A 23,961-nucleotide genomic window follows, 5' to 3' on the forward strand; every position below is an offset into this window, starting at 1 on the left:
TTTATTTCATTGCACTAACTCCAATGATTCATACTGTATATGCCCCCTCATATTGTGAACATCTCACTCATTCTACTCAGAGAACAGGAGTTACAAATCAGTAACTTTAAGTTTTCTGCAAACTATCAGCAAATGCTATAAAGCCCGAACCTTATACTGTGAACTCGTGTTTCTTAATCTTTTGAACAATATTTTAGTTTTTGATCAGTCCTTCTATTTATTCTACACAGAGCCTATAGTGATGTCTTCTCATGTTTTTGGAGCTTTAGATGGCAACTCGTTGGTACAGTTTCTCCGCTTAGTTGCATCCCTGTGTGCACCACTGCTGTGGAGCGAGTGCCGGGGCTGCTCCCTATTCCTTTTCTTCATAGCGCAATAAAAGGAGCGAAGGAGTGAATAATTGATTAATCATTGCCTTAACAAGACTATGAAATTACAGTGCTTGGAAAGATTTGCCTAACTCTAATAAGACAGCTTAGTTAATGTTTTTACCCCGGCACCAAGGTTGGCTGCCGTGCAATAATGTATGAGCAGCGGCGAGGACGCTCAAAGGAAACGAGTTCAAAAGGAGACAAACAGAGACAAACAGGTCTGTGTTTGCCAGTCGCTCTGCTCAGCTAGGGAGGAGGACTGCTGCAGGAGAGCCAACACACACACACACACACACACACACACACACACACACACACACACACACACACACACACGTACATCTCTCTTTCTCTCAGTCACACAGTAAATGGTGACCTGGTTGTTCTCTTGCACAGACAAACTCACACATTGTGTCTGCAGGAAGAGTGTGTGTGTGTGTGTGTGTGTGTGTGTGTGTGTGTGTGTGTGTGTGTGTGTGTGTGTGTGTGTGTGTGTGCATACTTGAATGCATCAGTGTCAGTGCCAAAGCGTAGGCCATTGTTCAAACAAGCTCCTGTCACCCCCCCCCCCCCCCCCCCCCCCCCCTCACCCACCCTTCCAGCTCACGAGGAGACAGGCAGGGAGCACAGTGGACGCGTCGGCTGGATGGAGAGGAAAGGAAAAAGAAAGGAGAGAAAGAGGGAGCGAGGGAAAGGGAGGAGAAGAAAAAAAGGGGCGATTGAAGAAGAAGGATTAGACAGCTGTTTACTGCCATCTCTGGAGGCCAGCAGCAGTCAAAGCTAAATAGTTTGTCAGCCTCTGGTGGTACTATCCAGTTTACTTTTCATCTATGCCATCTCCTCCCTCCCTCCCCTCAATCTCCGGGTAGTCCTTTGTTTGTCAATGTTGTCGTACTGAAACCTTCTTCAGGTAAACTGTGTGTGTTCACTCCTGGAACGACGAAAAGCAATCAGGACAGAGAGGCCTGTGGGCCTCACTGTCACTTCTCTCTCAGTGCGACGCTGTGGTATTGTGTCAGGCCAGTAGTTAGAAGAGAATCAACCATTTTCATTTCTTTCTCCCATTTAATGGAGATCATAATCATCAAAGCTCTTACTCTGATCATTATGTTCTTTGAGTATTCTTATTTTCACAATTAGATTTTTAAGCAATATTGATATTTTTCATCCAACTCTAAATAACATAATGTTATGAAACTCAGCCGTTTTCGATCTTTTTCGTAATCCTGACAAAATGTTCTTGAAATGTTATGGTATTCATACACTTCATCCACCCTGTGACATTTAAACCCCGACTGGATGATGTGTACCAACTGGCTCAACCTTTTGAACGGCATCAGCATTTATTTAATTATCCTCGTATATGTATGTGTAGTTTATCTTTTGACATTTCTCGATGTGTAAATTCTTGTTTACAGATTGAAAGACACAATACGTTAACATATAACGTTATTCATCTCTCGGGGAATTGTTGTGCAAAGTGGGAAAAGAGTGCAAATATAAGTAGTAGTAGTAGTCGTACAGAACTCCGGATGGTTTGAGCTCATTGACCTGATTTTGTTCTGTTGAGGGGCTGCACTCTGGGATGTGAGGGTTTACATTATTATATATAACACCAGAGCTCGTTGCCTATATAAACTCCACCTGAATGCCTGGGCACCAAGATGCTGTGAAGTCATGAGTCATGAGTATCTTACAGGAGGATTAGGTATTGTTTGCTCCAATACTAAATATGCACTGAGCTATCAGAACAGGCATGTTGCATTTCCTGCCGCACAGGGGGAAAAAAAAGCTTAACCTTACCCCCTTTTGAACAGTGATCAGTGAACAAGTCAAAACACACACACACTCCCACACTGAGAGAGAGACACCCTGCAGACAGCTCTGCACTCTCCCAACTGGTTTTCAAAGGCTCTGCATCCATTCTGTGTTTGCTCCCCGCTCGCTCCCTGACTGCTCTTTCATCATCCACCCGTCATCTGAAAAGCATCTTAAATGATTATGTTTCAGCTTCTCTCTCTTCTTCCTTTTTTTTTTTTTTTAATACTTAATCTCGCCTTCATGTTCACGCTCCATTTGGCTTGACGGCACAAAGGTGAATCATGAAAGCCTTTTTTTTGTTTCAGATTTGTGTCATTTTCGTTGCGTAAGCTCCGCCGCTCTGCGCCTCGGCGCATGTCGGGGGACGTGATATGTAACGCAACATGATTTCAGCTGTTGGAGCTGGCTTCTCTTGAGGTGAAGCGATGTGCACAGAGAGAGAGAGAGGGATTTGACTCAGGGGATTTTGCTCTCAAACCATCCAGTTGTTTTTTTGTTGTTTGTTATTTTGAAAGTGCAATTAGAGCAGTGGCTAAGTGTTCTCCTCTGCCTATTAATCCCCAACAATTAAAGTGCGTGGTTCCGTGAAACATATTGGCAACTTTCTTAAAGTGAGATTAATTTGGCAGGCAGGAAGCTGAGTGGGCCTTTGTGGAGCCGGTTATCTTTCCTTAGCACATTGGTCTAAGCTCTCCAAGCCTGCTGGAATGACGAGTGTGTGAGTGCAGTGGGAGCACGGAGCAATGTAGGTCATTTGGATGGTGTGAACATGGCACGGCTCTTAGATTGCTTTTCTTGATTGTGGAGAAGAAATGCGTTTTCCAAGTCAGTGCATGAACATGTAATTGATTCTCGATTGTCTTCCATTTACCTGTTTGTGACCAACCGGAGATCCTGTCCTTCTGTTTTTAGCTCTCTGTCCGGCCGCATTGTTGGAGGCGTCTGGTGGTTCTTCACCCTCATCATCATCTCATCCTATACTGCCAACTTGGCTGCCTTCCTGACAGTGGAGAGGATGGTGTCTCCTATAGAGAGTGCCGAGGATTTGGCCAAGCAGACGGAGATCGCCTATGGAACGCTGGATGCCGGCTCCACCAAAGAATTCTTCAGGGTGAGAGACAAAGAATCCAACATTCATTCAAAGATCCCCTGTGGGGAATACGCTCCTGCAACTGCTTCACAATAAAATCCACCTTGTGGAAGGCTTTTAATGTGAAGCAGCAGGTAGGGGAAGTTAACATTATCAGAAATGTAATACAGCCGCTACAGTGGAAGGAGAATAAACAGTGAAGCTGACCTCCATGAGATATAATTACAAACAGTAACGCATTACATGCATGTATCATTTCCTGTTGAATCCAACACTAAAATATTAAGCTATACTAGATACTGTAGAGCAGCTCCTCAACCACATTTTTCTCCTTTTTTTTGGTCATTTACTTTTAACAATCAGAAGTGGACCTTAAGATCTGAAAGGTTAAGAACTCCTCCTGTAGCGAGCTAACTAAAGACTGTAAATGCATAAAATGCCTATTGATTAGAAATGCCAACCATGAATAACATCTCGAATTAATTTCATGAAAATTTAACACAACAACAGCTTTAACACGGCATCAAACAGAATAGAAAATAGGTCATAAAGTATTCGCGCCGACGCCGTCTCATTCTCTGCCTTCCCGTCTCGATCGTTCACAATTCTGTCTTTCAGAGGTCGAAGATCGCCGTGTTTGAGAAGATGTGGTCCTACATGAAGGCGGCCGACCCGTCCGTGTTCGTCAAGACCACGGACGAGGGCGTGATGAGAGTCAGGAAGTCCAAGGGCAAGTATGCCTACCTGTTGGAGTCCACAATGAACGAGTACATAGAGCAGAGGAAACCGTGCGATACTATGAAGGTGGGAGGAAACCTGGACTCTAAAGGTTATGGCATCGCCACGCCCAAGGGCTCGCCTCTCAGGTAAGCTCCTGCCACTGCGCCGTAGCTGGATAAAAGCCTCAAAGGGCTTTTATTGGAGCTCGTGCATGAGCATCATCTGTGTCGCCGGTTGAGTTGTCCATTGAGCTTATTTATTTATTCATTTATTCAGGCATCTTTTTCTCATATTTAACACAACATGCCACGCTAATCAGACATTGAACGCATGGCATCCATTTCACCGTACTTCATTTAACTTTTCTTTTCTTTTGCACGCTGTCACAAAGACATTCACACCTTCATCCTGCCCATGTGACACTTTGTTGGTGTCTGCATATGTGTGTATGCAGCTAGCCCTTTCAATAGCTGACTTGTGAGCCCTAGCAGAAGTAGGACAGCAAGTCCTCTTTAAGAAACACTTGTTTTCCCTGCTGCCCTCTGATTACATTCGGAAACCTTCTTCTTGAGCATTTTGTGGTGGCTGGTTTCACGTCTGCTTTGTAACTGAAGCCTCCCCTCAAACACACAGCAAATGTACCTCTCACCACCCAACAGGGCCCTTGAAAGCAGGATTACGCCTTAAAGGACCACTTCCCATACGGCCACTTTGCCACTTCCGCCAAGGCTCACACCCTGAATCTGAAGTCAGCAGAGTTGAATTCATATTTGCCACGTGCAATGTGATAACTGATGTAATGAACGATAATTCATATTGGATGTACTTTTTCTGCCGTCGAACGTCCGAGACCAGCAGCTGTCTTTTTCATATCGCATTAGCAATCTTAACCAACATCCCATTCATAATCTTTCCTTGCAACTGCAGAGAGAGTGCAGGAGCTGAAGCTTTTAATCTAACTAATAGGCCTTGGTCATTTTAATGAAAGGAGCCATATGGGGAGATTTCATTCAATCTTACTTTGGATTCATTCGGGGTTCCACCTTGGTTGACAGCCAAAGGTCAGAAGACGGCGACAAGAAATGTCCCGTGTGTCTTACTCAGAGGCTCCATTTAAATTTAGGACAAATGACATTTCCGCCAGCGAGTAAGTGCTGTGTGACAAGACACACCTGGTGAAATGAATCAGCTCTCAAGCCATGTAGTCAGATTGGTCCAACCTGACACTATACAGCAATGGGATGCAGTGTTGAACTGCAGAGGATGGACCCATTTCCTCTCTCTCTCTCTCTCTCTCTCTCTCTCTCTCTCTCTCTCTCTCTCTCTCTCTCTCTGTGATACGTATTAACAAAGTGATGTATGTTATTCTCTGGCCATTCACAGATGTCTGATTCAGAGTTTCGTCAACAGATAACATCCGTAAACTGGTGTAAAGTGAACACTCAAAGAATTTTGAGGGTTTAGTAGAAATGTAATATTTGTGCTTCTCGCATGGGCTCAGACATCAGTGAGTGTCCAGTGAATTCAAAGAGTTGAGTTCAATCATACCTGCAATGCATTGTTAGCGCATCGATTTTGCTACCGGTGCTCTGTTGTTTTTCTCCAAAATGTATGTGTCTTGTTCCCACGTTCTAACTGCGGACAGACAGGTGGACAAGTTAATATTGTGTTATACGTACAACATACAGAGTTCTTCCTATGAGATTTCTGGAGATGCAATATTCTGGAGCAGCTTACTGACAAAAAGTGTAGAAAACACTCTAAAGAAAACATCATGTTATTTGTTTGCTTACATTAGCTATAACTGGGAATGAAACTGTCAGCACAGTAAAAGCTTACCACTTTCTGCACATTGAAAAGCTTTTATTGTGCTTAACAATAGAGAGTAACAGCAGCCCCGAACATGTATATCAAATATATATATATATATATATATATATATATATATATATATATATATATATATATATATATATATATATATATATATACAGTTTTCATATTGCACTGCAGGCCTAATTGAAAGTAGCGCTTTGAAAATAAATATACTCAAATTCTTCATTTTACAGGATGTGATGACGGTCTTCAAACTGCACTCTGTGATCAGTCTGTGAAATGTTGTGTATATATTCTCCCTGCTTCATTTCTGACATGTATGCCCCCATCCCACCTAACACACAGTACAGTAGCCTCGCTGACATCCGCTCACCTCAACCCGACTGACCAAAAGCAGGACACCATGTCCGCACACTTTGACTTCTTTCTCTCTGCCTGCTCCCGCTGGGCTGAGAAAGAAATCAGAGGTTTTACCAGCTCCCAGGAGACTTGTGTTCCCTACAGTTGTGTTGTGCGCTCAGGTTTGGGGGGAAAGACTCTTCCGCGTCGACTGGTGAGAAAGGCAAATCAAATTATCACTGCGTGGAAGAATTTACACTGATTTGGGGGAAAAGACAATCTGGCAAAGGCTGTCATCTTCGCCTTCCTTCATGCAAATTCTGATTGCAGATTGTGCCTTTCTATGATCCGTGGGTGGGGAGAGTCTTTGTCCACAGCCAGTCAGCTGTAGTAAATACACACACACATACACACACACGCAGTCACCAGAGAGAGAGAGAGCGAGCAAGCCTTGAGATGCTTTGGATGAGCTGCTTCATATAGATCCGTGCTCAGGACTCTGTCTACAGCTGGTCACACAGTTTCCTTGTAAGTTTGAGGAATACACTTGTGGAATCCAACCTGGCAGTTAAAACCTTGAAAGCCTATGTCTGCATTTGTCTCTGCTGATACTTCAAAATGAATCAACACAGGCTTCTTTCTACTCACCATCACGCAGTTATGGGTTGAATATTGATAGGTTTGTTACCATAGCAATCTGTATGCTGGTGCCACTGAAAGGAAATTACCACATGTAGACAGACTTCCACATCCAGTGCATCTCCATTTCCAGTGTCAGCTCTGCCTCCTTCTGAGGCCCCTGCTTGGTAAAACCTGACTACTGCTGTATGGGCGCTCACATTTCAGCCCCATTGCAGAAACACAACTAACACCATCTAAAACCAGCACTCCTGCTTCATATCAGTAGTTACGCGCAGGAGTTCCAAATATTAAATCAATGTTTCCATGATCACCACCGCCATGCGACCAATCTCTCTATATCTGTCCCATAGAGTGTCTCCTAATGGCTATCATTTTACATTATTTTCAAGAAACCCAGTTAACCTGGCAGTGTTAAAACTGAACGAGCAGGGCCTCTTGGACAAATTGAAAAACAAGTGGTGGTACGACAAGGGAGAGTGCGGCAGCGGGGGCGGGGACTCCAAGGTCAGAGCCAGTTTGATAAACCCTGCGGGTAACCCACCACCACTGGGAGTGGAGGGTTGTGGGGAGGGTGGTGGCCGGCAGGCCCACGCTGAACTACCTCTCTAGCAACACTTAATGCCTCTGCGGTGTGGCGAAGGTCAAAGCAACATTGTCAAAGGGGGGGATGATTATAGCCTATCTGGCAGGCGCTGGCTAAATTTGAAGACCGCAGAGGAGGGAATTTCGTATCATCCACCCTGCAGAAACTACATTTATGTGGATGGTTTCAAATTGATCAGTGTATTAAACCAGCAGCATCCCTGGTGCTCAATGATGTTTGAGGAGCCCCTAAAGGCTTTGGGATTTGTTCAGTTGTAGTTGTTAACTGTGTACTTTGTACACCTTACATTTTTGTGACAAAAGATACAATTGAGACACCGGTGTTGCATTAGTGAGGGTAAGCAGTGTGCCGGCTACCCAAAGTGATATAGTAATACACATCTACTGCCTTAGGGAGAAAGCCAACAAAGATAGATGGAGTATTAATGCATATCACTTTGTTTCTAATGATGTTTATGCTGTATATGTATGTGTGTGTGCGTGTGTGTGTGTGTGTTTGTGTGTGCGCGCTTGTGTGTGGTGTGAGTGTGAAAAACTGTTTTTATTTTTTATCATGGAGCAAGCTCAAGCATTAACGTGTGTATGTATTTGCTGCTCTGTGTCTCTGAATGAATAACATAAAATAACATGGTATATAATATGTTATTTATGTTATTTCCTTATGGTTGGAAGAATCCCAGTAAACCTAGCGGTGTTGAAACTCAATGAGCAAGCCGTCTTAGACAAACTGAAAAACAAATGGTGGTACGATAAAGGGGAGTGTGGCAGCAAGGACTCCGGAAGAAAGGTTAGTCTCCGACCCAAACCTGGCACCTCACAGCACCTCCCAGCACAACCCTGCCCTGATCCTAGACCAGCCCCAAGCCCAGCCCTCCGCCTCCATTATACTGAGCAATACTCCCCATGTGGTTTTTACGAGTACCGCTGTAGTGGCCCAAACATAAGACCCATGTTGCAACACATTTTTTTGGGATAGAAGGATTTTAAAGATGAGATGCACACAAGGAAGATGAAGGCAGACGCAGCGTGTTCAACATATTTTAAAATGCATTGCGCATTTAAATGAAGATGGTAGTGATTATTCAGTCAATATTTTCAGTCAAGTTATGAAGGTAGCAATGTACCCTTTCAGATGAATTTGTTCATTCATTGTAAATTATGTCAAAGCAATGCATCAATCTACTGAAACAAACAATTTAATCAAATCCCTTTTGGCTGCAGCTTTTGATGATTCAAAGCAACTGATGGTTTATGATGATAGTGACTGTATCATTGCTATCACTGCCACTTTCTGCTGCTGTTACGACCTCAGCAGCTCCTGCTGCAGAGCATTAATGGAGAAAGTCGTCAGCCAACATCAGTTAGGACTTTGTTTTCCTTTCTGTCCGAGCCATGACTGTCAAATCCACGTCTGCTGTCACATTAACAAGAGGCAGCAGTAAACCTTTGTAGGGTAAGATGGGCCTGTGTCTTTTGCTGAATAGCAGCCACTGTGACCAGTGCCAATTAAAAGACCATTGTGAATGCTGGAGCATAGTGTAACAGAAGTACAACATAGAGCAGGGTCATAAAATCTGTCTGGCGTTTGCAATCATTAGCCAACATTCGCCATAAAAAGCTAAAAGCATTGTCTTATATTTGGGCCAGTACTCTGGTGGTGCTCTTGTGTCTATTTCTCCCCACTGAGTTTGTGTATTCAGAGATTTAATGTTCATTACCAGCGTGTAAATAAATATTGTGTGGTGGATTAGTTAGGATTTTTACAATGTTTTATATATAGACACAGTCACCGTGTATTCCACTTCCAAAAATAGATTACTCAAACACACACACACACACACACACACAGACGATCAAGTGCGATGATAACCTTGAGCTTGTGTTGTAGATTGAATATGAATCAGTCTAAAAGCAATTTGCAACTCCTTCTCAAGGAGAAAGAATTAGAGAAAGAAACAGAGAAGGACGCGAGGGAGACGGATGACGATATTAGGCCATCGGACTTTGCTGAACCTCCTCAAACACGTTGATCTGCAACCTTTGCCTTCTGTCACTGTAGCGTGTGCATGTATGGATGCACACGCTGTCAATCTGCTATAGTCCCACCAACTGACCTTATGTCATCCACTGATACGGAAAAGCGTTTGCTCTCTATCTCAGGTATCTCTGGAGGTGTTTGCCTTCTGATCCCGTTGCCACAGCACTAGAGCAAAATATTAGTTTTTTCTTCCTTTCCCTCGCTCATATTTTTTTGATACTTGAGCACAGAAGCGTCAAACCATGTGTCACGAGGGGCTGAGTGTCCAGGGAACGCAGCGCTTTTAACTCAGCTGCAGACTCAAAGCAAAGAGGTCCGTTTAAAGAGAGATTTAGCAGAATGCACTGCCATTGGTCAGTCAGGAACATCTTTGCAGTACGCTCACATAAGTCTAAATTTAAACATGGTTTACTGTGAAATGTTAAATCCCTCTGTAGAAAATATTTATGTGTTGGGGAACATAACCTTCCTTTAAAGGAATCAGTTGACAGTTTGGGAGATACGCTTTTTCGCTTTCATGCAGGAAGTTTGACGAGAAGAAGCTTTGCCCTCTCATGTCTGTGTGCTCACTATGTAGCTGGAGCCAGCACCTACGGGTGACAGTGGCCTCGATCTTCTCCTCCAACTCTCAACACGGAGCAAATAAGCTGTACTTTTAATATTTGGCGCGGCACTTGCAACCTCGAATATGTGCTGCTTTTCATTTGCAGCGATTTTCTCATCTGCTTGAAAATCTCCCGAGCTCTCCAAAACAACTCCAACTCTGCTACTCTCAACACTTATTAGCTGTGTGAGAGGGCTAAGGCACTTCATTAGTGGCTTTTTTTTATTGGTTGGTGTTAATGGGTTTAAAACACACACACGCACACACAGAGCCTATTTATTCCAAAACATTTCTAAGGATGTGGCCTCTAGGACCAACACTAGGAAGCTTGGTGAATACAGCTTCGGGGGATAAACGTAAATTCCGCCAATGAGATGGAAATGGTTTTCGAAATCACCTGGTCTTCCCCGTGTTTGATGCAAAACCCCACAAACTACTCAGTCCTCCATAGCACATAGTTTGACGCACACAATAATGTTTGGCCAAAATGCAGACTAAATGTATTCAAATACAAATTTCCCCTTGGGGTTAAAAGGTATTTATTTAAAAAGAGCTCAATAAGCCTTAATGTCAGCGGTAAAGTTGAGACACATATAGTGTAAACCATCCTTACAGAACAATAGCTTGCCATGTGCCCTAAATCTCCTCAAGTGACACCCCCTATCTCTCAAACAGATCCACATGAAATAGTGTCCTCATTAGACAGCGATTGCTCCATGAGAGCCCTTTACGTTGACTGATTTAAGTCTCAGGGAGCCCATTTAATTACAGACTATAAATAAGCATGAATGTAAGTAAGTGCCATTGAGATAGAGAACAACGACCTATAATATGGAGCAATGTGAAACTAAAAGACTTGTTTGTGCTGTTGCTGCATGAATGCATGTGTTGTGGGGCGTTAACACACTTTACCTGTACCTCTCCCCTCACACAATGTGATTTTGAGAAAACAGCCATGTGTTTGGGTTGATGTAAGAGGTTAATATAGGCTTTGTGTGTAATGTTTAGAAATGTATAATTAAGTCATAGAAACTCTTGATCAGTCTCTTTTTTCATTATCTCGGGCCTGTCTCACAAAGCAAGGCTCAGGCTTTTACATATTCCTCAATAATATGGCTGACATTTGAATATGCTAAGTAGCCTGGAACCGGGAAATAAATAGGTTTGTCTTTTTCTTCTGCTTACGGAGAAAAAAACAGAACATGGAACTGTTTCATTAATGTTGCTTGAGTTGATGTGGAGAGTAGCTCTGCAGGAGTACGATTTGTTAAAACAAAAAACAACTCAATAAAACCTGTGACCGAAATGTAGCTTTAATAAATCACTGGGACCTAATTGACAGTGTGACATGCTTCCTTTTTTTTAAATTAAAAAGGCTGATCATCACTCAGTAAAAATACCTTTTTAAAGTACTATTTCTATGAGAGTGTCATCATGAGGTTGCCTCAGATTCTCTGTTCCTGCAAAGATGAAACATGAATATGATATATATATATCCAAAGCATTTCAAATAATATGCAGCAGTAGATTTTATTAAAGGCTTTTTAAACTACTTACTGTTTTTTAGAAGCCCTGTTTTATAGCCAGAGAGGAACACTTCTTAAATATACATCTGATGGAACAAATTATCTTTGTTCCTCTGTGCTCTCTCTCTCTAATTTTAACGTGATTGCAGTATTTTGTCCCTCCTTGGATGCTGCTCGCTCCTATTTTAACTATTTTTTCTCAAACTGAAAACCCAGAGTTGCATTCAAAGTTATCCAGCCAACATACAATACAATACAGTGCATCTTGTTGTTTTTGTGTGCATAGATGTATGCTAGGAATTCTAATGCCACTGTGATGTCCACATCAAATAAATAAAGTCAAGTCAACATATTACATCCCACTTTGTGAGACAGGCCTAACAAGTTTTTTATTGTTGATATTTTATGCTTGTGTGGCATCATATATGTGTGTCTTGTCCTTTAATCTTGTATGTGTGTGTGTGTGTGTGTGTGTGTGTGTGTGTGTGTGTGTGTGTGTGTGCGAATGTGTGTAAATCAGTGTGTCTGTCCTCAGTTTTTGGTCCTATGTGTGTGAAGCTGTAGTCTATCTCGTCTCCACTATCGCTCCTCACCGCTCGACTCTCCCTCTCCCTCCCTTCCAGGACAAGACGAGCGCTCTGAGCCTCAGCAATGTGGCGGGAGTCTTCTACATCCTGATCGGCGGCCTGGGCCTGGCCATGCTGGTGGCGCTGGTGGAGTTCTGCTACAAGTCCAGGACCGAGTCGCGCCGAATGAAGGTGTCCACCGCGCGAGCGGCTGCCGCCTCAGCCGCTCAGGCCTTTCACTGCTCAGCCTTAGACAGTGGTGCTAGCGCCCCCTACACAGAGCTGCAGAGCTACGGCCTGTACGCCAACAACACTGTTAAGATATAAGGGCAGAGCACAGCCACGGGGTAGGAAACGCAGTGATTCAAACCATGATGATGATGATGATGATGATGATGATGATGATGATGACATCCGCCTCCTCACCCCTCCCGCCCATCTAACCGTGATCACAGTAGGGCCTCTTACGGCTTCCACCGCAGTGCAAACGCTGTCCTGTGCCTCTCTCTACCTCTGCAGCTCCCTCGCTCAGTCTTCACGTCACTGGTCTCCTTGCAGTGTTGTTCCATCACTTGATTCTAAAATTGCCCTCATGCCTGTTTCTTCATGATCTGAAGCCCACGTCTTTTGTAGCGCTGTAGCTTACATGGTAACAAGACTAACAAGTTGTTGTTTTTTCTTGCGTTAGCAACGCAGAGTTGTTAGCATATAGCATTTTTGGTGTTAACCTTTAGATGGCAACCCTTTACACTGTATTATATTGACTATATGTTGATAATATAAAATCTAAACACTTAGATTTCATATTACATTACACATTGCACCTTTTTAAGAAAAAGACTCCCTGTAGTTACATCCCATTACTACCGTCATTAAAAATAATCTCGCAGCACAGGTATGAAGGCAATTTGAATTACAGTGGTACATCTACCTACCTCTGTCGCTCTGAGCAAACCTCTCCCCTGCTCCCTGTCCTCTTTTTGCTGACTGTCTCGCAAACGCAGGGCCCATTGTAGTGAACATCTTTTATCTGTATACCATAAGGCAGGCCTGGTGCGGCTCACATGTGTTCCATCTCTGCTTTAACCTCGAACAGTCAAACTCTTGTATGTGCACAGATCTGCAGACTTGTTGCTTGTAAAAAAACTCCCTCCTCCGACAGCAGCAATATCGTAGCTGTTAGTCATCGGCTTCGTGGATCAATTTGCAACAAACAACCTTTGATTCATTCTTCAACATCAAAGCCTCTCGCTGATACGCTCTTTGTGTAAACAGCAAAAAAAGAGAGAAAGAAGCCAACCTGGGCCAAGACAAGGAGGGATCTTCCAAGTGAATCTCTTATCTTTTAATCAGCCCACGAAGAGGCACCTGATCAGGGTGCTGATGAGCTTGGCGAGCGGCCTATTAGTGCAGCGGTGCCTTTACGCTGTGTGGCTTGAAAGAAACAACAACGCTGTTCCAATTAGAGGCCGGTATAGTTCTCCAATCCCCACGCAGCACTCACCGGTCGCTCCAGATCTCACGCACTTTGCCCAATTTAATCAGCAATAGAATACGGGAGGCAGGCAGACACCAGAGAAGGAACACACACACACACACACACACACACACACACACACACACACACACACATCATTACATCGCCTTTCGAGCCCAGTGGCTTTTATTGCGCTAGACTGGAGAATGGAGCTCTTAAACCAATGAGTGAAGTGTCAGCTCCCTTCTTACTGCCCACACTTCACTCTGCTCCTCCTGTTACAAAGTAGAACATTGATGCACACCGGCCAGCACCGTGGTTTAGCACTCGCGAATATCACCCAGTCCCAGATAGGGAGTGTGAAAGCTAGCACCCTAGATTCCTAACGACTCATTCTGCTCTGGGTTTTCTTGGAGTGCTAGCACCACAGTCAGATAGTGACATAAACAGCTGCTTATGCACATATAGTAATGTAATAAAGAAAGAGAAACTGCATAGCGTATTTACTACAGTATAGCTGAAAGACTTTTTCAAGCACATGTTGCTTTGCGCTGCTAGCTGTGACTGTTTCCCTGCTCTGATAACAATGCATGCATGTGTGTTAGACTAAAAACCTGGTGTGTAGACTAACTGTAATCCCTTTTTGTTTGCTTCTGACAGCAATCCATCAACGACGCCATGCGCTGCTCCACCCTGACCAGGATGAGTGGCAACGGGAGCGGCGGAGAGAACGGGCGAATCCTCACCCACGACTTCCCCAAGACCGTTCAGACGCTGCCCTGCATGAGCCACACCGCCAGCATGGGACTGGGTGCCTCCGGCATGTGATCGTCACGTGACTGTGCTGGCGGCGGGGAATAGGCAGGGCGGGGCAGAAGAAGAGCACTAAAGACTCTAATGACCTCAAAAATCATGGCCGTCCGGTTTGACCCATCCACCCCGACCGGCTGTCAAACGCGCCCGACTTGAACAAGACTTAACCTACTGCCAAAATGCACTCTCGAACCGCTCCGTACAAACTACGAAGAGACTCGCGACGTTTTTTTTTTTTAAATACGTGGATGTGATGGAAAAAAATGAAAAAAGAAGTGTGCTGCAATAACGAAGCCGTCACCGGGGGCGTGTTTTTGAATTTTTTTACAGTGTTCATTTGTGTGAGAAAAAAAAAAAGAGAAAAAAAAGGAACTTTGTTCTTCAGTGTGACGCCTGCGCTGTGCCATTGCGATGGAGCTGTTGACGTTCGTCTGCGTGTGCAATACCTTCACCTCCACTGCTGACCTTGTGCTACCTAGATGCTTTCTGATGGGCGTGTCTTTGCACAGACGTGGCAGAGGAGGACAAAGACTGCTGCGATGGTGCGATATTGTTTTGGGACGCTCTCGTTCACTCACATTTACACGCCATTTTCTTTGGAAGGACCAAGTGCTCTGTGTAGCATAGCCAGTTTGTATGATATACTATATGATTCATACTGATGTTATAGCGCAAAGAGCTGTGTCAAAAGTAGTTTAATTTTATTTATCCTCAGTTTAAGGTCAGCGGCGGTTAAATCCGTGGCTGATCAAGCGACAACAAAACGTGCATTGCTGCTACACCTCATTCAACACGTCATGCCTTGTCTTTGTGCCATAGGACCATTCTCACAAATGCACACAGATACACTACACACTTGTTTGACCAACAGGTAGATGGAGAGTTTGACTATTTAATGATCAGAAAAACAGATTCAGAAATGAGAATAAGGCGATTAGAGTAGAGAAAACACACTGACGCATTATTCTGTGGCTACGTACTGAGTGACCTTACACTGTATTCTACTGTTGTGACATTCATAGCATATCTATTGATATACTAGGGGTCAATTTGCAGCACCCGCTGAAGAAGAAAGATACAGCCTGGGGAAGATATTGCTCTGACTATTGTTGGAAGTGTTGCTGCATAGTCCACTCCCTCCTGTGATGTATTTCCAGTTGTATTCCGTTTTAACGGAATGGCGAGCGCAACTATTCATTTCCAAATTATTGAGCCCCCCTGTAAAAGGGAAGTTGGCCTCCTCTGGCGATGGAAACACTGACAGACACACAGTTCACTTTATCTATGTGTATTGGAAGTCAAGGTTCCTGCTGTGGAGTTCTCCCTTTCAGATCAAGTCAAGTAAACATAGATTAGAGCAGCAGGCCCCTGAAAGGCAGAGGGCAGAGGGGCCAAAGGGCAGACAGCCTGGGTTTGGCATGCATGCTTAAAAGAAAATTCCACCTGAAAACATTTCAATACATGCAACTCAAAATGATTTTTGGTGATGTACTTTGCATTTCTTGGCCCATTTTGTCGGCGAGTGGATTTATTTTCTATTCCCATGGGTGACTGACCAACATTGACAACAACAGAAAACAGACTTTAGGTCATGTTGTGATTTAGAATGAAATGACAGAACAAGAACAAGGCTGGCATGATTTTATATGTATATATTTCTTATTGTCAGAAACCTCAAATGAAAGGACATGACAACAATACGTTGGTTGTCGTCTCTTTCTAGGAAGTAACACTGAACTTTGACTGTGCATTTCCTAATGAATACATAATGTTTTGAGGGGATTTAATACTTTCTTAGCTCCCTGCCCTGTCTGTGACACCCACCCATAAGCCTATTGATTCCTACAGAAGACATACATCATTATTCAAAAGCAGTTCCTAATGATATAGTTTGATTTTAGAAATATGGTCAGTATTTTTCTAAAACAACTGGGCACTGTAGTTTTAAGAAAATGTTGCTTGAACAGAAGTATATAATGAAAAGGATTCAGTAGCAGTATATCAGGCTTTGTCTACACAGGCAATACTTGTTTGATAGGATCAATCCATAGTTGATTTTGCTCTTTCCTTGGGAAAAGGTTGACAATAAGAAAAATATCTGTCTCACAGGCGAAAACTATCAAAGGGACCGGTGAGAGTGTTGCACTCTGCATCACAGTAAAGGATGCATTATATGTCCTCTTCCAGCACGAGCACCGTTTCCTCTCACCCTCTCTCTCCACCTGCACAAATATTCCACTGCAGAGAGAGTACAGCTGTTTGATCACCTGTGTGAACAAAAATCATGTGGAAAATTGGAAATCATCAGCTTAACAAAAGTTAAAAGTCCTGAAATGCACTGAACATCATCATCACCATCATCATCATCACCACACTAAGAGTCCAACAGTGTCCAAAGGTGTGATTTTATTTTAAGGTGACTTGAAGGTTGTTGCTTGAAATGGGATTTCCCGTGCCGCCGGATGCCAGGGGTCAGCTTTACTATACGTACTGCACAGTCTCACTGACCTCTGGTTTCACAGCGGAGGCCAAGCGCCTTAACAAAGGCTGCACTCGTCCCAGCGGATTGTGTGTTATTTTTCTTCTCCTCTGAGTTCCTGCTTTAAAGAATATGGTACCAAATCTGATATATGACCTCTCTCTTTCTCTACGTCGTCATACGCGAAAGACAAATTGTCAGTCAGAGTTTACTGGAATCATACATACCTCCACCTATTGTGTATATAAAAGGCTTTTCTCTTCCCATAGTGAACATATTTGTTCCGCTCCCCCATCATGCCTCAGTGTACCTGAATTAGTTACCTACCGCGTGAGTACTTTTCCTTTCTTCCCTTCATCTATGCGTCTTCTTTTGCTGATGTTGTATTAATTAGATCAAGGCACAGCACTCTTCAGTGAAGGCTTTACCTTCAGACAGATGTTTTATATGCCATAACAGATTTGTACAAAAAAAAAGAAGACAAAAAAAGACACTCAATGTTTGTATTATAAAGGAGAGTTGGGGTGCCGGGAGAGTGTTACACTTTGAAGAGTGTAAAACAATGAAACACTCACACACTGATGTTGAATAATCTGTAGACGCTAATGTTGTTTAAAGACGGTTTTGAGTTTATTTAATTTTAATTTTGTTTTTGCAGTTTCAAAAAAGGATTTCCTGTTGGTGTTTTTTAAGTGCTTGAGATTTAACACCATTTGAGTATTTCTTTGTCGTTTTCCTTTTTCACAGTATTTTGCTACTGGAATCGAATCACCAGTTTGTTCAACGGAAACATCATTATTGTTGTTTTTTTAGACTATGGAAAGGGTGTTACTGAGTTTTAAAACGAAAACAATGGTCAATAAAAAAAAAAAGTAAATGAATACAACTATTAGGATTCAGTATTTTGAGAAATAATCTTCTTTTTTTCTAACCAAAGTGTCCTGGAAGGAAGTCATCATGCTTTTGTAACAGAATAAAGATATAAACTATTTTTTTTGGTTTAGTTTTATTTCCACAGGAGTCACATATCTCGCTCCGTGCCTCGGGCGTATGAGATAAGACTGCGTATGGGATATGACTTTCTATATGACAAGCAGAGAAGAAGAAATGCGCTGCCTGGGCCAGAGAGGAGTGCAGTGATCCAAAAAGAATCTTTTTTATTTTGCCAGGAAGTATTATTGAGACCCGAAATCTTTTTTTTAACCTGGCCAAGATAGCAGCCGTACAAAATAAACATGTAACATATACAACATGGCATACAAACAACCACAATAAAACAGAAGAACAGCTGATTAACAGTCACATCTCAAGAAATACAACCGCATGCCTCCATCACCACATTCTTTAGCATTCATACATGTCAATGGACATACATTTATATATATATTTTTTTTTTTTCATGAACAAAACATTTGAAAAGCCGCATTGCATGACAATCATAAAGAACCAACTTGTGTGGACTTCAATGGTCCTCATGAAGGTCAGACAGATTAGAAAGTACAGACGACATTTAGTTAAGGAGCACCTTCACATGCATTCCACTCAAGACTCATTTGCATCTGTATGTAAACATAATTTGCATAAAAGCAGGAAGATAGACCTGCACAGTCGATACAACAACAAGAAGGAAACAGAGAGGAACCGCAGATTATTTCACAACATGTTTCCGTTCTTCTTTCATTCAGCAAAGAGCGATGCATTCTGTGGTGAGAGAGAGAAAGAAGAGGATGGCATGCAACAAACGTGTGAACACCGGCCTCGTGGTTGAAACTGTCTGTTGGACCCGTCCAGCTCCCCTCCAACCCACCAAGGTGGTCTCTCAATACTAAATACTGCATCACTATAGCTCTGACCGTTGCAGAGTCCCGTGGATGCATTTAATTTGTGTGTCGACCACAAAATTGGAATATCCTAATTCACTTTCCATTAACATTGTTTTGTACTGAGTGACAACGACAATGTCCCGGTAGATGAAACCAATTAATTGCATTTCGGGCCTATTTCACGACCTGCCGTGACTCTGGGTTGTTCTGCCACTTAATTCAGTAATCATTTTTGGTTTTGACTAAGACACATCTTGCACACAAGCTTTTTTTCTCCTACAAACATGATCCAACCTTCTTCATAATGCGCTCCCTCCAGTGAGGCAAGAGTTGAGGCCCTTTGGGGGATTTAATGTCCAATATTCACTCTTCTTTTAGCTCAGTTTTTGGTCCCCACCAACTCTTGTTGGGAAATGTCTGTCTCTTTAACTGCTAAACGCTAACAGCTTCCTTCTTTGTCTAAAAACAACATTGGAAACAACTTTGGAGTCTGGAAAACCAAAATCAATGCGCTGAAAGACACTGTGAGGAACTGGAGAATCCAGTGACTCTCTGTGGGTTGGTCACCACGAGAGGCCACAACAGAATAGTCCACTTGTTGCTTCTTCCCTTACAATGGAACACTTCTTCACCATTTTTGACAAATATCTTTGTTGTGCCTTTACATTACTCGGCTGTGGCGCATTAATTCACTTAATTCAGTCGGGCAAATCATTTGGGATAGCCCATTATGTAGATGTGGATCATATGTACCGCATTGATAATGGCGTCTCAGCACTGTCCTCATCACTCAAGGAACAGCAAGCTCAGCACAGCAGGGAGTGGGGAGTAATGATAATGACTTCCCCCTGGAGGGAATTTCTCATCAGAGCCTACAGGTGGAGGTTTGGCTTTCTGTATTTTTTGGGCAGTGTTTTTTTTTTGTTTTATTATTGTACTTCAAACTCAGTGCACTTTGGTGCATATTTAGAACACCGATGACGACAAGTCAAAGGAATGCACCCTAGACAATTTGAGCCAGTTATTTCAATGGCCATTTTGAGGCCGACAAAACCGCACCTCTGCAAAGTTAATCAACTCGCTCTTCATTAGACATTTGTTTTATCAAATCTGCAGAGTTTCATCAATCAGAGACTTTCTCTGTGGACTCTGTGTAACACTTGGACCTGCTGTCCTCCCAGCCCCGCGGCGCATCTCACCCTGCTTGGCCACGCGCGATGGAAACTAACTGGAAAGCAGGTCTGCGTTAGCTCGCGAGCTAACTAGCGCTCAAGGGGGGTCATGCGCGTATTTATGTATACATATCAGACAGCAGGCATAGGTACAAAATGCACGGCCCGCCATTGGTTGTTATGTTATTTGTTTTTCTTTGATTGCATACATTCTGCTTTGGATATTGCATCTGTGTGCATAAGAGTTCAAATGAAACGTACATTGCTCGGAAGAAACATGCAACAGTCATTTATCATATTCTTCAGCCCGGAAAGAGGAATTATTGTGATGAAGATACAAATATAGAACGTGCCATTGTGTGGCGTATTGCTTAATGTGTGTGTATGAGTGTGTGTGGTATAGCGATAGCATGGTGTCATGCTGTGTCACACTCCGTGATTAGTGACATCACAAACCGGAGAGGCCCCGCTCACTCTCACTCTGACAACCCAAGGCCTACACTGTATAATTATCATCTCTATCTTTCTCTTTTGTAAGCTCGGTGCTTCCACAGTATTTTTGAATTTTCTTTGTTCCCTCATTCAGGTCTGAAGATTCTCGTTCATGATTTAGAAACAAGGTGCTTCAATAGAGTTGTCATACACTTACTTTAAATGTGATTTCCAGCACAATTTATATACCATCAGACATATAGTACTGTCCTCACTACATGTCTTGACTTTAATTTCCAGGGACTGCCCACTGAATTCCAGGAGTCATTGGCGCTCTGAGCGAGTACCTCAGATGAAATTAAACTTGGGAGAATGAAACCACGTCCCTAGGTTTTAAGTCATCAGTCCTTATCTAAAATTAAATCTGGAGGCGTCACCTGTCCTCGATCATTTGAAGACCATTAAATCACGTCCTGAAGATACAATGTCCTTTGAAAGTGTAACGTCTTCAGTTATTACAATTAAAAAGAGACGCCTCCACCAGTGAAGTAATGAGGATATTCAAAAAACACCTGCAGGTGCACTGATGATGGTGAAGGCAGCAGATAGAGGACGTAGGAGTGAAGAAGAGACTTTGATAAGAAAACAGAAATGCAAACAAAGAGGCGGAAAGTACAAAGAGAGATCTTGTTCCAGTTTCGAGAGTCATCGAAAGCAATAGTTAATTGTGTCCAGGTGCAGATTGCTCACACACACACACTCTGCCTCTCTCTTTGATGAGCAGCAGCATTATACAGTGGACTCACACACACACACACACACACACACACACACACACACACACTAACTAGCAGATTAACTGATACAGGGACAGTTGATGAGTGTGGTGGAAACTAATCGTTTCCTTGTGAGAAATCCATATCACACATAATGCATACAATTTATTTTCCCTCCGACAATGAGCAATTGGGAAAGTTTCCAGACCAAGAAAAAACAAGACAAAAGCAGGCTTTTCATTTCTAACGACGGCTGAAATGATTAGCTGGCTAGCTAATTAAGCTAACGTTAGCTAGATGAGTTGGTCAGCTGTAGGTGGCTAGCTAATTAAGCTAATGTTAGCTAGATGAGTGGGTCAACTGTAGCTGGCTAGCTAATTAAGCTAACGTTAGCTAGATGAGTTGGTCATATTTGCGGCTGTCAAGTCTCTTGGTTACATATGTACAAGCTACCCGTGAAGACTCAAGCTAAAACTGCATGTCCTTGGCAAAATTATTCATGTAGTGTATTGTAGCGTAGAGAGCTAGCGTTAGTTTTATATTATCAAGTATGATTTGAAAGAATAGCCCACTTGGACCAGAGATTAACACTTTATTGTTGGAATTTTATAGCAGTGTCACTTTTAACATTAACAGAGAAAAGGCTTTGGGGACTAGAGACAAATGTAACTAATCCTGTCTCAGATAAAAACGTTATGCTGGCTTTGCTGGATTGTAAACTTGCCATTTAGTGGATCTGTTATTATAGGATATTCCAATGTTTTATGTAACCGGCGACCCGACTTAGCTAAATTACATGACTTGCTAACATGTTTAGTTTACATTAAAGCAGATCAACACACGCTTGATGATTTGTCTTGTTTTTTTCTAGATTTTTTGGGATTGGAAAGGCTTTAAAAAAGACATCACCCTCCAAATTATTTCTCCATGGACTATTGCTCAGACGTGACACACACTTCAGCACATGGACAAATCCAGAGCCTGACAGGTCGGCTGTGCCTAGTTACGCTTGCTAAACTGTGATTGGACCATTGCTGCTGCAGCAAACACTCAATTTCACCAGTAGTCATGCTTTCTTTTCTTTTTTTCTTCTTTTTTTTAACAAAGTGGTACCTCTATAAGATAATACAACACCACAAATTAATTTTTTACTAGATAAGTAGATACCTGGGAATGTGATTTAATGGCTGAAGGATGTTTTTATTTAATGCCCCTTCAACTTCAAGTGTTTTTGGTATTCCATGAAACCTTTGACCTTCTAGAAGTGATCCTATGGTTATGTGTGTAAACAGATGCCCGGGCCTGTGAGAATATTTTTAATTAGTCATAATTTTGGTTTACTTCAGTTATCGTGCTTGTGGTGCTTGCTATTGATTTTTGCTGTTGGCATTTTGTTTTATGAATGAGATCCGATCCCAAACTATCCTCTTCTCTTCCTTTGCATTTCAATAATACTGTTATGAAGAGAGGAGGTCTAACTTTGTTGCAGTGTCTCCTGGCATGTGAGCCACATTTTTCCAAATAGTGGAGGAAAGGAAATCAATAGTGGGGAAGATGCTGCTGCCAGCTCGTGCTGGGAGGGAGACGGGGCAAAGTCTTGCAGTCATCAGGGAGGTATGCTTGCTCCTCTTAGGAACAGCTTCAGTAAACTGCCTTAGTCCGTAGCAAAAGGGCAGAGTCACACATATCCTCACGGATGTGGACTCTTCTCATTACTTTTATCTTGGAAGTCACTTGGAATTCAAGTATCTCTTTCTGTCCTCTCTTGTCCCCGTTCCCTCCCTGTGTGCTGCATACACCCACAATCGGCTGTAGGCAGTAGCTGCACACATTTCTGCGTGGGAGTTTTTCTTCCCGCACGTATACATGAGCAAAGACATAGACTCCGAAATGGACATGGGCGCACATAAGCCCAAGCACACACTCTCTCCGCCCACGGAGATGCTGCAAGACTGAGTTCAATGGCGTGTAGCACCTCTCGTCTCTCTTCCATCCAGCCCTCAGGCCGTTTCTCTCAGTCTGCGAGACTGGTATACAGCAGGATGAGATCTGAACACAGTATCTAACGGCACTTTGACTGAAATTGCCTCAGGACAGTCTTGTTGCTTGCTTGATTTCCAAACACATATACACACATTCTTCTTTCACTGGCCAAAGACTGTTCTTGTTTGGCCAAATCATTCACCTGATTTCAGACTGACTGAACACGCGTGTTTCACGCGCTACAGCCTAGACGGCAGCCCTTAAATATTATGTCAGATATACGTAGATTGTGTATTTCACAAGTGAAGGGTTTGGATCTGGTGTGGATGTAAAAAGCCTTAAATCAAGCTAAAGGTCTCTCAAACTATAATTCCATTTTCATTGTTTCAATTCAAATACACTGTGCTGCAGTTCAGAGCCAACACTACAAAAAAAAGGAGTCACTTTCTGTCCTCAATGTACAGGTGGATAGACACGGACACTAAACTGGCCTGAGGCAGGTTACAAAATTAAATATTGCTTTAGCACTTCAGTGGTCAGTGCACACATCAAGGCTCATAGTTTGAAGCTTCACGTATCCCATTAGCTGCTGATTTATACCTCATAATGTGGTTCTATTGCTCTGTAAATGAAAACGTATGAGGTTATGATGAGTTATCATCCAGTTGGATCTTTATGGGTCCTCCCACATCCCTGTGGTGTTGAGGGTCACCCAGGGACCCACTGAGAGGGACAGTCAATCACGAGACAGAGCCTCTTAGTCCGATGCTCTCGAGATTAACTGTCCCCGTTTGAAATATATGCTTTCCCACTGTTAGGGGAACCGAAAAGTTGCTCCGCTGCCAGACCT

At 42.8% G+C, this 23,961-nt stretch overlaps 1 protein-coding gene across 1 annotated transcript in view; it reads left to right on the top strand.

Moving 5' to 3' along the window:
* The window catches only part of gria1a (glutamate receptor, ionotropic, AMPA 1a), a gene marked incomplete at both ends in the record, with an annotated part of 63,840 nt that extends 49,379 nt beyond the window's left edge, over positions 1 to 14,461 (top strand). The window contains 5 exons of the mRNA XM_079228273.1: positions 3,105 to 3,303; positions 3,901 to 4,148; positions 7,209 to 7,323; positions 12,214 to 12,348; positions 14,294 to 14,461. Of these exons, the coding sequence (XP_079084399.1) occupies positions 3,105 to 3,303; positions 3,901 to 4,148; positions 7,209 to 7,323; positions 12,214 to 12,348; positions 14,294 to 14,461 (865 nt within the window). The remainder of the gene's footprint in view (positions 1 to 3,104; positions 3,304 to 3,900; positions 4,149 to 7,208; positions 7,324 to 12,213; positions 12,349 to 14,293) is intronic.
* Positions 14,462 to 23,961: the final 9,500 nt, after the last annotated feature.

The sequence above is a fragment of the Taurulus bubalis genome (assembly GCF_910589615.1).
Source record: "Taurulus bubalis genome assembly, chromosome: 13".
Taxonomy (NCBI): domain Eukaryota; kingdom Metazoa; phylum Chordata; class Actinopteri; order Perciformes; family Cottidae; genus Taurulus; species Taurulus bubalis.